Source organism: Lacerta agilis, chromosome 17, assembly GCF_009819535.1.
Source record: "Lacerta agilis isolate rLacAgi1 chromosome 17, rLacAgi1.pri, whole genome shotgun sequence".
Classification (NCBI taxonomy): domain Eukaryota; kingdom Metazoa; phylum Chordata; class Lepidosauria; order Squamata; family Lacertidae; genus Lacerta; species Lacerta agilis.
In genome coordinates this window covers 30,071,302-30,088,564 of record NC_046328.1, presented here as the reverse complement: position 1 = coordinate 30,088,564, position 17,263 = coordinate 30,071,302, and the positions used below count along the sequence as shown (strand labels likewise).

The following is a 17,263-nucleotide window of genomic DNA, read 5'->3' as shown; positions in this document are numbered from 1 at the left end:
GCCCCTTTTGCCTCTGCCCTGCACCAAACCCCCAATATGCAGCCCCTGGAAGGTTGCATTGAGGGACTGTGGGCTTCAGGCAATAAAAAGACCAGCTATGGGACAGGTAGAATAGGTGTGGCTCCCCGCCCCCCCAGGGACTAGAAATAGGATGGGCACCACCTGTTGAACTTCTACCTGCACCAAAGAGGCAAGGGCATAGAGCTGGTTGCGGAATGCCTATGTCCATTAGAAGGCTAATAATTATTCCCAATACTAGTGTCCTATAGTGTTCGCAAACTACACCTCCCAGCATTCTTTGAGGGAAGCCGCGACTGTTCAAAGTCGCACCATATCGCTTTAAGTGCAATTCTGCATGTGGTCCTAGTTTACATATTGAATTCCATCTTCATTATGTTAGTCCATTCGTTTCAATGCAAAGGAAGCACAATGCAGGGGGAGCTACGTGTCATTCACAAACAAAGCAGCAACAGCAGCCGATGCTGATCTTAATTTGCTAGAATAATTTCTGTCGCAGTCCTGTACCTGGAAGTAAGCCCTGTTGCAAACAGACACCTACTTCTGAGCAGGCACATGCATACCACTGCATTGCAAGTTAAACACGCAATTTAACACACATTTAACTAGTGAACATTCAGCTTTATTCATATAGCAAAATAAAAATAAAAAGTGGCAGGATTCTGGGGAAAGTGACTTTGGAAATTGGCCCTCCAGCTGTTTTGGGACTACAATTCCCATCATCCCTGACCACTGGTCCTGTTAGCTAGGGATGATGGGAATTGTAGTCCAAAAACAGCTGGAGGGCCAAGTTTGGCCACCACTGAGAGCTTTGGGCTTCATGCATGATCTCAAGAACGTAACTCCCATGTAAGTTGCAGGCTTACTGCACAGCGAATCCTAATGAATGCCTGATATTTATCTCCTGCACAGGAGGAGACTGCGTAGACTTCACAACTGCCTGAATCAGGCCTGAGTCCTCAAGCTTTGCACTTTTATTTACCCAAATAATGGGAGGGAGAAATCAGCCCAGCCACCCACAGCAGTAGGGCTGATAAGATATATTATTTTTATTAGCAGACATCTATGAAATAGTCAGTTGTATGAAGAACTGAAGGGTGGCGGGAAGGAAGCAGACAGGGTCCACCACCCAACAGCAGGGCCAAGCCAGCCTGCAGAGCATCTCAAGACACCTTCCCCATAATCTTCAGACAAAAGCAGGTAACACTTCCAAGCACCAGGGGAAACCTCAAATTGCAAGGGAGGGAGGAAAGCCAGGGGCTAGACACCCGCTTTTCCAATCGCAGCAACGCATGCTCCTAGTCCTCAGCGAGGCCTTCTCCAGACGGTGCTCAGCACAGAGTGTGTGGTGCTTGCGGACCAGATAGATATAAGCTCAGAGGAGCAAGTCCATTCCACGCTGAACCAACACAACCTTCTGCGTTTCAACGCAAGAGGCCTGGATCTTGTGCCAAGAGATTCGTCAACCCCACTTCCAGGCAGTTAGCAGGAGAAGAACCAAGACTGCCAGTGGAGAGGAGCACTTTGGGGCAGGAGCCCCACAAGCCGAGGAAAGACGAAGTCCCCTCTGCCCTTCTCAGGAGACATGGCCAAGAAGCTTGGCTGTGGCAGTGTGGGCACTGGAGATGCAGTCGTTGACCGAGACGCCCTCGTAGGAAGCTCCAACCAGGCTGAGCGGCAGCTTTTGCTGCTCCAGGTATGCCGCTGCGCTCTCTAAAGGAAGGAGCAAAGGGTTAGCAAGGAACATATGTCACTGCCTTCTTATACCGAGTCAGGCCATTGGCCCATCTAGCTCAGTACTGCCTGCACTGACAGGCAGCGGTTGTCCAGGGTTCCAGGTGGGAGCCTCTGCCAGCTTATTTCCTGCAGCCAGGCGCATGCCGTCTCTTCCGCTGAGTTACCACCCTCCTGCATTCTGGTCCCCATCATTCAACTATTCTGGGAGAAGTCAAGAGAGCCACACAAGCAGACCAGAAATCGGACTGCGTCGCAGCTCCACAGAGAGCTCCCTCACTACAGGAAGGCTATACAGCTTGCCAAAAATATCCTCCTTATGGAAAAAGTCTCTAGCCTTTCAATTTGCAGCACCTGTGGAAATGGCAAAAATGTGTCTGTCGTCAGAAGGATGCATCCTGGCCCAGACACCGCATGCACTGCTCCTTTGGTTTGGTCAGCTGTAGCTGGAGTTCAACACGGCAAGTAGAAAGAGCTGTGCTGCGACCCACCTGGGGGTCCTGACCCCCTGGCTGAAGTCTTGCGTTCCTATATACAGGTACATAGAAATGAAAGAAGCTGCTGCGCTGGGTTGTTTGTGTGTCTGCTCTCTCTCTCTCTTTCTCTCAGGGTGGAACTACACACGGGGGGGGGGGACGCTATAAATATGTCAGAAATTAAATCGTTATAACGAAAGAAAGAAAAAACTCTATGCAAATATAGCTTAGAATTTTTTGCTCTCTGGCGCCATCTGGTGTTGCATTTTTATAATGAATTCAAAACATTATTTTTGACTAATGTAACTGAGGCCTAACTCTCTTTCCCGCTTTCTCTCTCACACTCACACACGCACTCATACTGGAAGGCTGCATGACATGAAAACAGCTGAATTAAATTGTTTTGATAGAGAGTTAAAAAAAGAAAGGCCTACCTATGTGTTTCCAGTGGCCGAGTGTATACTGAGGAATGCAGGCCTGCAGAGACAGGAAGGGGCAAAGGGGTTTGCAGGTGGTCTTAAGCAACTCAAAATGTTATCAAACAAATTGGATATATATATATATATGTGAGATCCTGTACCCCTTTCTCTTCTCCCCTTCAATACCCCTCCCTGACTCTTTTTCTCTCTGCCACCCAATGCAGCGCCCTCTCCTCTGCTTCTTCCACACACAAGACAAAGAAATTGAGGCTGGGTTCAAATCATCACCTGGGCAGCAGACTAAGCAGATGGCCTTGGCCAAAACCCCACAGCTTCCTCAAGCCACCAATTCTCCATCTGTACCATCAGAACAACCAGCACAGTGGCTGGATGATGGATCAAAGCACCCTGGATCTTGACCTCCATCCAAATTCTGCATTTACGTCATGCTGTAGTGTACACCATCTTGGCCAGGGGTCCCCAACCTAAGGCCCGTGGGCCGGATGCGGCCCAATTGCCTTCTCAATCCGGCCTGTGGACGGTCCGGGAATCAGCGTGTTTTTACATGAATAGAATGTGTGCTTTTATTTAAAATGCATCTCTGGGTTATTTGTGGGGCATAGGAATTCATTCATTTTTTCCCCCCAAAATATAGTCTGGCCCCCCACAAGGTCTGAGGGACAGTGGACCGGCCCCCTGCTGAAAAGGTTTGCTGACCCCTGATCTTGGCAATCCTCACGGTGACCCTGTAAGGGAGGTGGCACACTACCCTCCCCAAATTGCAGGAGCAAAGGAGCAGCTGAAAGAACAGCAGCTTTGTCTAAGGCTCCCCAGCCCATTCACCAACAGAAAAGTGAATGAAACCTTATTGTTGGTTTTTGTTATTACAAAAAAAGGTTTTAAATAGTTGTTTTTCACTTTTTTAAAAACACACACACTGATAATTTCATTTTCATTCTGTTTGTCAACCACTTTGAGGGTTTCTTCTTTGCAAGCAGGGTATACGTTTTGTGAAATAAAGGAAATTATCATCATAAACATAAATCAGTTCAGTTACAGGGAGGTAGCCGTGTTGGTCTGCCATAGTCAAAACAAAATAAAAAATAAATAAAAAATTCCTTCCAGTAGCACCTTAGAGACCAACTAAGTTTGTTGTTGGTATGAGCTTTCGTGTGCATGCACACTTCTTCAGATACACAAAAGCTCATACCAACAACAAACTTAGTTGGTCTCTAAGGTGCTACTGGAAGGAATTTTTTATTTTTTATTTTGTTTTATAAATCAGTTCACTTTTCTCCGCTGGTTAGAGCACGGTGCTGAAAATGTCAAGGTGGCAGGTTTGACGCCCGTATGGGACAGCTGCATATTCCTGCATTGCAGGGGGTTGGACTAGATCAGGGGACCCCACCTGGGTCCTAAATTCGGCCCGTGCCGCAAAGCTGAGACTCCCAGCGACAGTGACGGGAGGAAGAGGCCGAGCGGCGGCGGCTCTGCCACTCAAACACCGCAAATGGTTTACCTGAGTGGCGTTTGATCGGCAGAGATGTCCCCATGCCACGCTGAGGGAAACTAGGCGTGGCGTTTGATTAGTAGAGCCGCCGCCGCTCGGCCTCTTCCTCCCGTTGCCACCCTGGTGCTCCTGTGGGCCAGAGAGCGGAGCAGAGCGGATGAGCTCGCTCTGCCTACTCACGAGAAGAAGCAGTGGTGGTGGCGGCGGCGGCAGCAGCCCCTGGGAAGGTAAGCGAAGCGGCTGGGGGGGTGGGGAGGAGCCCACCACAAGTCTGAGGGACAGTGGACTGGCGCTGCTAAAAAAATAATTGCCAACCCCTGAGCTAGATGATCTTCAAGGTCCCCTTCCAACTCTGTGATTCTATGATTCTTGGAGCTGTGCATCCAGCTAGAACACAGAAGGAGGTTTGTAGAATTCAGACTGACAACTCCCCCCCCCCGCATCTTTCTCTCTCCCTCTCCCTCTCAGCTCCAGAGTCTGTACCTTCTGCACCTTGACGATGCTGCGAGAGGGCTCGGCTGAGACCCCCAGGTGCTCCTTAACAGCTGCCTCGGCCCGGCTCAGCAGCACAGCGTGGGGGACGGTGTCTGGATCTCCGAGCCCCGATGCAAACCACGCGCCGCCCAGCATCACCTGGGCAAAAGGAGCGGAACGTTAAAAAGCTCATTTCCCAGCCTGAAAGCTGCATCGCCTTATGGGAACCGTGGCACAGCACCTATTTTGAACTACAACTCCCAGCCTATCTGAAGCCGATGGAAGCCGGAGTGTCCAAAAGGGCTATGTTGGCTGAGCTGAGGGAAGCTGGACGGTGGTTTAGTGGCCAGGGTGGGTCAATTTCTGCAGGACACTTCCCACTTCCAGCATCCTAGAGCTCCCCCCCCCCCGATGAGCACGATTACAGGGGCAACACAGAGCCTAAGGAGGACGAAGCTGCAAAGCAGTGCCACCCCCTGGACTGTTTGTAAGACAGCCAGGAAATAGGGGCTGGCTCAGAGCCAGCTGAGGTTAGTGGGGCAGTGCCCCTTGTGCCCTAATGGAGTAGCCTCTAAGGGCACCAGGCTGATGAAGCCTGCATTAAGCCATATTTAGAACATGATCCTACAGTGGGGGTGGGAGGTGAGCCCCTCGCCCCCCACCGGCTCTTACTGTCAGGCGTATGCAAGGACCGCTGGATCCATCCTGCCCAGGGAAGGCGACAGAATCGTAGACGATGCCCAGCAACGAGCTGTCTTCAAAGGAGGGTACCAAGTGCCCAAATCCCTGGAAGAAAGAGAAAACACACACAATCACACAAAGCGTGGGTTTCTTTATTTCTACTTCAACTCTGCCCTAAAGGTTCTGGGAAGAAGAACTGTTCCCAAAAATAAAAAATAAAAATCCACAAACAAAACCCATCCAAACAAACACACACACACAGAGTATTTAAAGCTATTTCTAATGGTTGGGGCTACTCTGAAGAAGGCCCTGCCTGGGGTTCCCAGCCAATCTCACAGATCAAGGGGCAGGTGGGCACATGGGTGGGCACACCCCCTTGAGAAAACAGGGGGAGGGCTGATCACAGCCTTTTGCAAGGACCACTGACTGTAGCTGAAGTTAACATTACAAATGTACACTCAGGTTCTCTCAAAATTTGAGGCTTAATTCTAAACTTAAGCCCCAGCCCTTGTCACATCACTTCATTTCTCTGTGGACATATAGAAATCTTTCCTGTGGCAATGCTCTGGCAACTTTACCTGCTGAATTTCTAGTGGGCAAGTTCTCCCCACCCCTTCCTCCAACCGCTACATCTTCCCGTGGGCATGTGGAGATTTTTGCCACATTTCCCCCCTTTTCTTTGTTTTCAAAGCTGTTGCGCTCTGTGACAGGTAGAAATTCACCTGGTAAAGCTCCCCAGTTCCCAAAACAATAGGTCTCACTATGGGCATGTACGGATTTTCTCCTGTCTGACACAACTGGGGGGACAGATGGGACCCTGAGCGAAACAAGAGACATTATTCCTGCCTGCATTGCCCCTTAACGCTCCTTGCAATGGGAACCGGCAAGCTTCGTGTTTTGAGCAGGGGGGCATCGAAAAAAACCTCTTACCGTGACGGGGAGATGCACATCTCTATACTGTAGGTTCACCACCCCCACAGAAACAGCCCGGATGGCCAGTAGCTCTCGGGCAAGTGGTTCGGCCCAGCCAGGGAGTGACTCGGCAAGCGCTGGAGAGAGAGAAGAGGCAGGTTGAGTCTATTCAAGGTTGCCTAGGATGAAGGCAAAAATGGGTTTCGCGGTCCCTGTTCCAGGACAGAGGATTCTCCTACCTTGGGCGGGCAAAGCGCTGATGATGTGATCTGCCTCCACAACGCCGTCCTCAAGCGCTATCTAAGGGAGAAACACAGAGCCAGAATCAATCAATGCTGCTGTGGCCGCAGAAGGGGCTCTAACACAAGGGCGGAGGTCTACCGTATGGTCAGCCAGGGCCCTCTGACCCTGGTTCAGCCCTCCTACCACCACCACAAATGACTACTCAGAAAACTGTGGGTGATGTCAGTATCCTTCTATGATTAGAAGGATACTGACAAGCTGGAACGTGTCCAGAGGAGGGCAACCAAAATGATCAAAGGCCTGGAAACGATGCCTTATGAGGAACGGCTTAGGGAGCTGGGTATGTTTAGCCTGGAGAAGAGAAGGTTAAGGGGTGATATGATAGCCATGTTCAAATATATAAAAGGATGTCATATAGAGGAGGGAGAAAGGTTGTTTTCTGCTGCTCCAGAGATGCGGACATGGAGCAATGGATTCAAACTACAAGAAAGAAGATTCCACCTAAACATTAGGAAGAACTTCCTGACAGTGAGAGCTGTTCAGCAGTGGAATTTGCTGCCAAGGAGTGTGGTGGAGTCTCCTTCTTTGGAGGTCTTTAAGCAGAGGCTTGACAGCCATCTGTCAGGAATGCTTTGATGGTGTTTCCTGCTTGGCAGGGGGTTGGACTGGATGGCCCTTGTGGTCTCCTCCAACTCTATGATTCTATGATTAGTTTTGGCACCTAGTCCACGCTGGTTACTGCAGTACCCAGCACATTGGACTAGGACCTGGGAGACCGGGGTTCGAACCCCCACTCAGTCACAAACATCACTGGGCGACCTTCGGCCAACCATTGTCTCTCAGCCTGACCTACCTCACAGGGTTGTTGCGAGGTTAAAATGGAGAAGGGGAGGGCCATGCATGCCTATCCCGTGAGCTCCTTGGTGGGTGGCGAGATGAAATGCAATAATAAAAAAGTAGGTTGACTCTTGGGTATGCTTCAGTTGGATACAACTCAATTTATACTCGGGGCAGCCGGCTAAGGCCTACACACGGTTACAGGTGCTCCTGCAAGGAGATGGTGGCTTGTTTATTCATATCACTTTGATTTATTATCGTTCATCATCCCACGTCAGTCCCTCCTTTCTTCCAAGACTCTCAAAGTGGAGCATGTGGATCTCGCCCTCCTCACAACAACCTTGCGAGGCAAGGTTAAGCTGAGAGATAGTGTCTTGGGCCCAGGGTCGCCCACAGTGAGCTTCATGGCTGAGAAAGGGATTTGAACCCACATCTCCCAGGTCTTTGAGCCCAACGCTTTAACCACGTGACTTGAACAGGCCTCTGCGGAAATATCCCAAGAGGAGTGGGGCAAAATTCCTCCAGAGCGGCTGGAGGGAGATTCCTAGAGAGGAAGCTGCCCTACGCCCCTTTCTCACGATCCAGTGGCCCTTTTCTTACCTTCCAGGAGCCAGACGCCGCCCTCTCCAGCCGCTTCACAGGGGCGCCGCAGTGAATCTCCACCCCACGCTGCTTCACGAAGCCCTCCAAGGCTTCGGGGAGAGTCTGCATGCCGCCACGCAGCGACCACTGGCTCCAGCGCTCGTCCCGGGCTCTGCGGATCAGAGGAGAATCCACCGGGGGGCCTTTCCCTAAAAGATAAGGAAGTCCGATATCAGAAACTTCTCTATGTTCCCTTCCCTTCTGAAACTGCAAAACACGCAATCCAAAAGCCGCCTCCTTTTTTCTCCGGCTCCCCTTGGCACCTCACCTCCGCCAAGGGCCATGCCCAAGATGACAGAACGGTGCCTCCGCTCGGCCTGGAACAGCGCCGGGAAGCAGGAGCGCACGCTGAGGGTCCGGCAGTCTCCGGCAAACACCCCCCGGCAGAGGCTGTCGATGACAATGTCGGCCAGCTGTGGAGGTCAAGGGCGCAGCACTCAAGGCAAGAAAGCGGCAACCCGCCCTGGTGTTGGGTGCAGCGCTATTTAAAATCAAGGGTGGGGAATCTCAGACCCTGGGGCCAAATGTGGCCCCCTAAGCCTTCCTATCTGGCCCTTTGGAATCTCCCGCAGGCCACATCCCTCTTGCTGGTCCTTGGGTGTTTCTGCCTGGCTGGAATGTGTCTTCGAACTTGGATCAGGCCTATTACTTGGCTGGATGGAGGATGATGATGATGATGATAATAATAATAATAATAATAATAATAATAATAATAATAATAATATTACCCTACCCATTTGGGCAGCTTCCAACACATATAAAAACATAACGAAATAGCAAACATTAAAAACTTCCTGACACAGGACAGAGAGGGGCGAATGAATGTTATGTACAAACTAGTGCTTTGCACAAACGGTAAAATTCACATTCGCAGCTCTGCTCACTTTTGCCTCTGGCCCTGGCTCAACCCTGGCATGTGGCCTCCGGAAGGTTCTCCTGAAGCGAATGTGGCCCTTCGCCTGAAGGGCGGCGGGAGAGGGGGAAGGTAGCCTGCCCTTGTTTTAAGCAGACAGTAGCCCTGTTCTTTTATGGACAGGATATCTTTGAGAACAGCTTACCCTGACCCTGCTGGGAGGCTTTGTGTGAGAGAAACAGGCAGGGCAGGGAGAGCAGGGGGAACCACCCTTCTCTCGGGCCCTGTGTGGAGCTGATAAGACAGACGGCCCCCGCCCCACCCTTGGTCCGCTTCTCCTTTCCCCCCTGCCCTGTGCTAGCCAAAACCATAAGAAAACCTCCCTGGCTCACTCCCCCAAATGAGCATTGCCACATTTCCCTTCTGGGCCCGTACCTCCTGGCCAAAGCGACGCCTCACGAAGGCATGGATGGTCTCGTCCGTTTCGGAGCCGCGGGGGGACATGAGCTCTTTCAGGCCACTCCAGACCAGAGGGCGGGTGAAAGGAGGAACAGTCCGCACGACGCCGCTGGAAATCGGCCCACACAAAACACAGCAGAGAAAGTCTCACCTTCCGTGCTTAGATAGGAAGGGCGGGTCGATCTCAGGGCTCCCGAGAGCCACCCCCAGGAAAGTACCTGATACTCGAAGGGAGTTTATGGAGGGCTCCGCGGACATAGAGGAAGCGGTTCTTGGCTGCTGGGTGGTCACCAGGGACAGGAAGGACATCTGTGTCAAGTCCGAGTTCAGAGACCTAGAAAGGAATCGCAACCCTCTTCAAAATAGCTTAAAAATAAATTTAAAAATTCCTTCCAGTAGCACCTTAGAGACCTACTAAGTTTGTTCTTGGTATGAGCTTTCGTGTGCATGCACACGAAAGCTCATACCAAGAACAAACTTAGTGGGTCTCTAAGGTGCTACTGGAAGGAATTTTTTTCATTTTTCATTTTGTTTTGACTATGGCAGACCAAAAGCAAAGACATCACCTTAAAAAGCAAAGACATCACCTTGCCGACAAAGGTCCGTATAGTTAAAGCTATGGTTTTCCCAGTAGTAATGTACGGAAGTGAGAGCTGGACCATAAAGAAGGCTGATCGCCGAAGAATTGATGCTTTTGAATTATGGTGCTGGAGGAGACTCTTGAGAGTCCCATGGACTGCAAGAAGATCAAACCTATCCATTCTTAAAGAAATCAGCCCAGAGTGCTCACTAGAAGGACAGATCCTGAAGTTAAGGCTCCAATACTTTGGCCACCTCATGAGAAGAGAAGACTCCCTAGAAAAGACCCCGATGTTGGGAAAGATGGAGGGCACAAGGAGAAGGGGATGACAGAGATGGTTGGACAGTGTTCTCGAAGCTACTAACATGAGTTTGGCCAAACTGCGAGAGGCAGTGAAGGATAAGCGTGCCTGGCGTGCTCTGGTCCATGGGGTCACGAAGAGTCGGACACGACTGAACGACTGAACAACAACAACAATGGCAGACCAACACGGCTACCTACCTGTAACTTCAAAATAGCTTGTTATAGCAAACATGATTGCTTATGGGGGCTGTTTCGCTCCCCCAGCAATGCAGATCTGAAATGATTTGCAGTCTGTGGGGCTTAGAAAGTCGGCGCAGAACTTTCTAAAGATAAAACGACCCGTGAGCATTTGTAGACGACGCTGCATGGATCAATCAGAGCAGCCGTCGCCGCCCAGATGAGGAGCTGCTTTTGGGGAAGTGTCATCGCTGAGTAGCAGAGCATCCACTCCCAGGTTCAAACCCCGGTGGCCTCGCAATTCCCACCATGCTTGCTGGGGGCTGATGGGAACTGTAGTTCAGCAACATCTGGAAAGCCAAAGGGTACTGGCACCTGACCTACGGCTTGAGGCAAACCAATTCTGGTCCTCCTCTTGCCAATTCTCAAAATGGAAGAGAATTCAAGAGAAGGATTAAGAGGAGATTAAAAGAAGAATGAAGTGGCTGCATGGGGAAGTAACGGACATATGTTTGCAACAGGAGTGGGAAACCTGATTATTATTATTTTTAAATAAAAAAAAGCAATTGTGATAAATTAAAGTAATTCGGACTGATTTGTAAAAATTTGGAAAACCAGTAATAAGAGAGAATTGGCAAGCAGGTGATTTCAGAAGTAGTCCACTAGGTTTAAGTATGATCTGTCTCTGGGTCAAGTGGCCATGTTTCCAGTGACAGGTTAGCACAGCTGAGAGGATCTTGCCAGGGATATATCATATAGAATTGTGGAGTTGGAGGGGACCCCGAGGGTCATCTACTCCAACCCCCTGCAATGCAGGAATCTTTTGCCCAGCGCGGAGCTCGAACCCGCGACCCTGAAATTAAAGAGTCTCATGCTCTACCCACTGAGCTATCAAGGGCCTCAACTTATCAATTTATTTTACTTCATACAACTGATATACTGCTTGATTGTAAAGGGCTTCCGATTTACAAAATACATACCATGAGGAGGGTGTTCTTTCCCACTGCCCCAGCAGGGCGGATCCCCCTGGGCCCATGTTCAAAAACTGCCCCGTCTTCTGTACGTGTGGAATGGATCCATCCTCCGAGACGGCTGCTGCTTTCTAAAAGGATTACCTGGACAGAGAAAGGATGGGGTGTGTGTGTGTCAGTGTTAAAAAAAATCAGATATATAAGCTAATTGCCAAATGGCACCTTGAATCTAGGTCACGGTCACCACAATTATTTTTACAATGTATTATTATTATTATTATTATTACTGCTGTTGTTTCTGCCCAGGAAAGCAATTTTCTCACCAATTTTGCTGCTGCGCAGGTGGCATGGCAACAGAAAACTTTTCTGCGTGCCAGCCAGAAGATGGAGATGTCAGGCGCAAGTTGGCAACAGGACATCTCCATTTGGTCGCAAGTGGACTGTTTGCAGTCGCAAAATGCACCTGGGAAATTTTGAACACCGGTGTGTGCATGAGAATGTGACCGAACAGGATCAAATGGGACCCATGTTTATCAGGATGCTGGGCTGACTGTTATCAGAACCATCTTCCTTATTTCCTATGGGCCAGATCCAACGAATGGGTTCTGTTACAGAAACCCATACAAGAGCTTCCAAAACAACAACAACAACAACAATTTTATTATTTGTACCCTGCCCTTCTGACTGGGTTGCCCCAGCCACCCTCGGCAGCTTCCAGCATATACCAAAACGTAGTAAGACATTAACTATTAAAAACCTCCTGATGCAGGGCTGCCTTCAGGTGTCTTCTAAAAGTCAGACAGTTCTTTATTTCCTTGACATCTGATAGGAGGGAGAAGGCCCTTCTCACAGTGAGGGAACCGGTGGAAGGCCCTTGAAGATGGACCTCAGTGTCCGGGCTGGACAATGGGAGTGGAGATGCTCCTTCAGATATACAGCACTGAGGCTGTTTAGGGTTTTAAAGGTCCAAGCCAACACTTCGAATTGCGCTCGGAAACGTACAATGGGGCTGCTCCCCTTGAATCGCCCAAATTAGGTGTCGAGAGAAACCCCAGAACAGCACCCAGAGGGAGGAGAGTTTGTTAAGGGTACTGAGAACTATTAGCACATCTCCTATTCCCCTCACAGAGCTGCGGTTCTGAGTTTAATGCTCAGCCCTTCTTCCCAGGGAACCGTAGCTCCATGAGGGGAACAAGAGTCTCCTAACGACTCTTAACAAATGACAGCTCCCAGAATCCTTTGGGGGGGAAGCCATGGTTGTCTAAAGCTGTGGCCTTGGTCACCCGAACACACAAAATGGCCAACTTAAGCGGCAAATGCTGTGCTGTTTCCCTCCAGGCCTTGCCCTCCAGCGAGCAACAGTATCTCACAGACAGCCCCACACTCACCTTGGGTGCCTGGGGGCTTCGGGCGAGGTAGTAGCAGGTTGCAAGGCCGCTCACCCCCCCACCAAGCACAGCCACGGTCCTCTGCATTGGGATTCTAGAGAGAGTCGGGCAAAGGATCCGATTACGTACAGGGGGTCACCCACAACACCATGCCCCCCAAAATTATTATTTTTACATTTATTATTCCACAACATTCATATACTGCTTGGCTGCAATGAAAACCTCAAAGCGGCTTACATCTCTTCCTCCAAGGAGCTCACAGTGACATCCATAACGACAGACTTCTTCAGTTCTCACAACAACCCTGTGAGGTTGGCCGGGCCGAGAGATCACAAGTGGGCTGAAGGTATCCATGCCACCTCCAACACCATACACTTAAAGCTCTTGGCTTCCTCCAAGAGAATCCCAGGAAGTGTAGTTTACCTGCCACAGAGCTGTAATTCCCAGTATCCTTAACAAACTACAGTTCCCAGGATTCTTTAAAGGCAAGGCATGGATGTAACTCCAGTCAAACTGAAGAGGGGAATGTGGACACTTTGAACACCTCAGAAAAAGGTGGTTGGTGTGTGTGTGTGAGAGAGAGATAAATAAATTAGATTTATTTAATATAAATATAATAATAATATAATAATTAATATAAATATGTGGGTTAACATGTTATTTAGTATACTTATGTGTTTTTAGTTAATTGCTGCTTTTTATTTTTATTTTTTAAACTTTTTGTAAATGCTTTGAGGTTTTCTACAACAACCAAGTGGTATATAAATTTTATGAAATCAATAAGAAATTAACCTCATCGTGTGCACTTTAATCATGGAGAGGAAATGTTCCACTCTGAAATTGTTATACAGTACCCTCAAAATACCTCCCCAGCCCATATATTTACTTGCGATTGAAAGTTTCCCGTCCCCAGATGAGTCTCTGCTGCCACTCCTAGTTTCATGGTTGCCATTATTAACACACATGAGAAGACATTTTTCAGCCCACACAACACAGTCTGGAAGCCTTCATGTTAACCAATTGTTGACCAATTGTTGCACAACCTGAGGTGCTCAGCAAAGTAGCCAACACTTAATGGGGTTGTGACTACACAATATATTTAAAAGACATTTACCCACCCAAAGAATCCTGGGAAATTTAGTATGCCTTCTCACAGAACTACAATTCTCAACACCATTATCAAACTACAGTTCCCATGATTACTTTGGCGGGTGTGCGTGTGTGTGCTTTAAATGGGTGGTTTGCATGCAGTCTATATTAAGTGAGTTCAAGGGAGCACACAATTCCCCTGTCTGGTCACCCCACCAACCACCCCCTTCAGGGAAGATTGCTCTGTTCCCTTCCCCCATTCACTTTACAACATTATTTGCACCTAGCCAACCTCACCCACTCCTTGCCCCTTGTAAATATCAGGGATTATTTGTGATCACAATGAAAAAGCCTTTGGTGGCATAGTGGTTGAAGTGTTGGACTATGATCTGGGAGGCCGAGGATCAAATCCCCACTCTGCCACAAAATTCACTGTGGGTGACTCCAGTCACCAGCTCTCTATGCCTTACCTCGCAGGGTTGTTGCGAGGATAACATGGACACCACACTCCAGCTCCTTGGAGGATATAAATACAGTAATTGATGAGTAAACTACATCACAGAAACTCTTCCCAACTGCCCTCAGAACCTGCCCAGCAAATATGCCTTCCAACCCGTCATTTGATGACATTTCTCTTCCTGTCGGTAACGTGCACCCCCCTGATATCCTATCCTTGGAACAATTTCTTCAATTTGCCCAACCGGTTCTACAAGGCACCCCTTAACCCTAGATCGAGGCCTCCTTTGGTTGCCATCGATATAATGTCGCTTTTCAATCTACCATAATAAACACACACTCCAGACCGACCCACCTCGTTTCACAGCGATTGACTCCTCCTACACCAATATGTCCTCTACTCCACTCTCTGGCTGCGTTCACACGAACACACCAGCGCAAAACACACGTGTACCACCCACTCCTAGTCCACGGGCGGCGTCCGGCCCCTTTACTCTGATGGCTGCACGTTGCATCCACTCCCCTCTTTCTTTCTCTCCTTCTCACCCCCCCCCCCGCAGCTGAGCTCGGGGCTCCGCCCCTCCGCCCAGGATTGGCTAATAGGGACAATGACGTTAGGGTTCGAACGACTCGCACGGCTGCAAGGGCAGGGGAGGCGGGGCGAGTGGAACGTTGAGCATTCTGTAGCGATTCCTACTTACACGCACCGCCTGGTGGGCGGGGCCTGGGGCGCTTTTATAAGTGATTGATAGACATCAGAATTTAAAATACTCAGAGCTACAGGTTCACAAAGGTCCGTATAGTTAAAGCTATGGTTTTCCCAGTAGTAATGTACGGAAGTGAGAGCTGATCGCCGAAGAATTGATGCTTTTGAATTATGGTGCTGGAGGAGACTCTTGAGAGTCCCATGGACTGCAAGAAGATCAAACATATCCATCCTTAAAGAAATCAGCCCTGAGTGCTCACTGGAAGGACAGATCTTGATGCTGAGGCTCCAATACTTTGGCCACCTCATGAGAAGAGAAGACTCCCTGGAAAAGACCCTGATGTTGGGGAAGATGGAGGGCACAAGGAGAAGGAGACGACAGAGGACGAGATGGTTGGAAAGCGTTCTCGAAGCTACCAACATGAGTCTGACCAAACTGCGGGATGCAGTGGAAAACAGGAGTGCCTGGCGTGCTCTGGTCCATGGGGTCACGAAGAGTCGGACACGACTGAACGACTAAACAACATAAGTGACTGATAGACATCGGAATTTAAAATGCTCAGAGCTACCCGTCTCTGTGCGACTCAAGAGGAGGTATCTAGTTCAAGGATTCACGAGGTGGCATTAAGCAAAACACACTCAGCCTCAGTGTTCCCCATCTGCAATATGGGCACAACAGCCTACTTTACAAAGTTGTTGTAAGGACAGCAGCTAGATAATGCATGGGATTTGAGTACGGCACACTGAAGTTTAAACCTCCCAGGCTTGTAGCTTAATTGTACTAAGAGTAAACCCACTGAAATGAATTCATCTTTAGGTTTCCCTAGGCAAAGCAACTAACAAAGTTACTTATTATTAATAATAATCTACTGTCCACCAACTAGCATTGGCTATCATAATTTGTGTGCAGCCTTTCCACACCATGAAAAAATGATGTAATTCACCGTTACAAAATATAACAAAATTTGGACAATAAAAGTTAACAAAAACAGATCATTAAGAAATATACAATAAAATTAAAAAATCCCATTGTAATTCATAAGGTATAATAATGAAGAGTCACAAAGAGTCTGACACGACTGAATGACTGAACAATAATAAAATACAAACGCAGTCCCAGTAACAGTGAAAATAATGCACTTCAAATTTAAATCTTGACCCCAACAGAAGCCCCTAAACACCACTGCCATTCTGATAATCTCTAGGATACAATTCTCTCGCACACACACAAACATACATTTCCTTTGTCTCCTGTGTTAAAGACAATTATATTTTAGTTCACAGAAGTCTCAAATAAGGACAAATGACACTCTCAGGGCTAGGGAGAGAGAAACTTTTTATAAACACACCAGAGAATTTTAGAAAGAAAAAGTAACCCAGAGAGAGATGCACACCCCATCGCTGGGGCTTCCTGTATCCCAAATGAGTAGAGATACTAATTGGACTCTGGTGGGGTCACCCCAGCAACCAACTAATGCTTCCAACAGAGTGTTGCCGGGCTTCATTCTGCTAGCACAAAAAGTACAAGCGTTTTTTGTCTTGCAACAAGAAAACATGTGCCTGCTTCTAGATTACACAGAACTCTGTGCCAAGATGTAAGCATTATGTTACAAACACACACACACACAAAATGAACACACTCACACTTATAAACCATTTCACAACTGGAAATAAAAATGATAATTAAATACCTTAACTCTTTCTCATCCAAAGGGACCAGTGCCTGAGTTTCCCCAGCCTAAAGGTCACCCAGTGAGCATATTGGCCGAGTGGGGATTTGAACCCTGATCTCTCCTGGGTCCTCGTCCAACACTCTAACCAATACCCCAAAATGTCTCTTCTTTCTCCCCCCGCCACCCCGAGCATAAGCCCCACGACCCCTTCCCCCAAATAGAAGTGAGACAAACTCCATTTTTGTTAATTTTTTTAGTAAATTTATTCACAAAAAAGTTTCAACCTCTTCATTTTTCTCTTGTCATCTATGTACAAACCCATCATTATACTGTATATACAAAGTCACATAGTCGTTTAAAATCAGTAGTGGCTGCCACAGTCAGACTGAGGGGTAAGCGCATGTTATTTCCCCTGAGGGCTTGGGGGGTGGGGGCAAGCGGACGGACAATGGAGGCTCTGTGCATTCTTCCTCCCACACACACACATCCCTTCACAAACTCTCGCATTCTCTCTCTCTCTCTCTCTTTGCCAGGCCTTGCCCTGCAACCACTTTGCTCCCATCCCGCCTTAAGACCTGGTGATTTTTATTTTATTTTTTAAAAAGAACAAATGAGGGGGGGGGGGAATAAAATAAAAAGGAAACCTGGGTACGTATATGGAG

General features: G+C 48.5%; 1 protein-coding gene across 4 annotated transcripts; it reads right to left on the bottom strand.

Annotated features, from left to right (window-relative positions):
• Positions 1-1,039: 1,039 nt before the first annotated feature.
• Positions 1,040-14,766, bottom strand: PPOX (protoporphyrinogen oxidase). Of its 4 annotated transcripts, XM_033135840.1 has the most exons (13): positions 14,578-14,710; positions 12,678-12,771; positions 11,299-11,433; positions 9,477-9,592; positions 9,235-9,367; positions 8,215-8,359; positions 7,905-8,095; positions 6,464-6,524; positions 6,243-6,361; positions 5,304-5,417; positions 4,641-4,790; positions 2,663-2,705; positions 1,044-1,731 (listed from the first exon to the last, which is right to left on the bottom strand). In XM_033135840.1, exons 2-13 carry the CDS (start codon positions 12,762-12,764, stop codon positions 1,595-1,597), a joined length of 1,431 nt encoding a protein of 476 aa, XP_032991731.1. In that variant the 5' UTR covers positions 12,765-12,771; positions 14,578-14,710; the 3' UTR covers positions 1,044-1,594. The 4 variants fall into 4 exon arrangements, with proteins under 4 accessions (XP_032991732.1, XP_032991730.1, XP_032991729.1 ...); XM_033135839.1 differs by lacking the exons at positions 2,663-2,705; positions 14,578-14,710 and adding an exon at positions 14,717-14,766 and having other exon boundaries at positions 1,042-1,731; XM_033135838.1 differs by lacking the exon at positions 2,663-2,705 and having other exon boundaries at positions 1,042-1,731.
• Between the last annotated feature and the right edge of the window lie 2,497 nt (positions 14,767-17,263).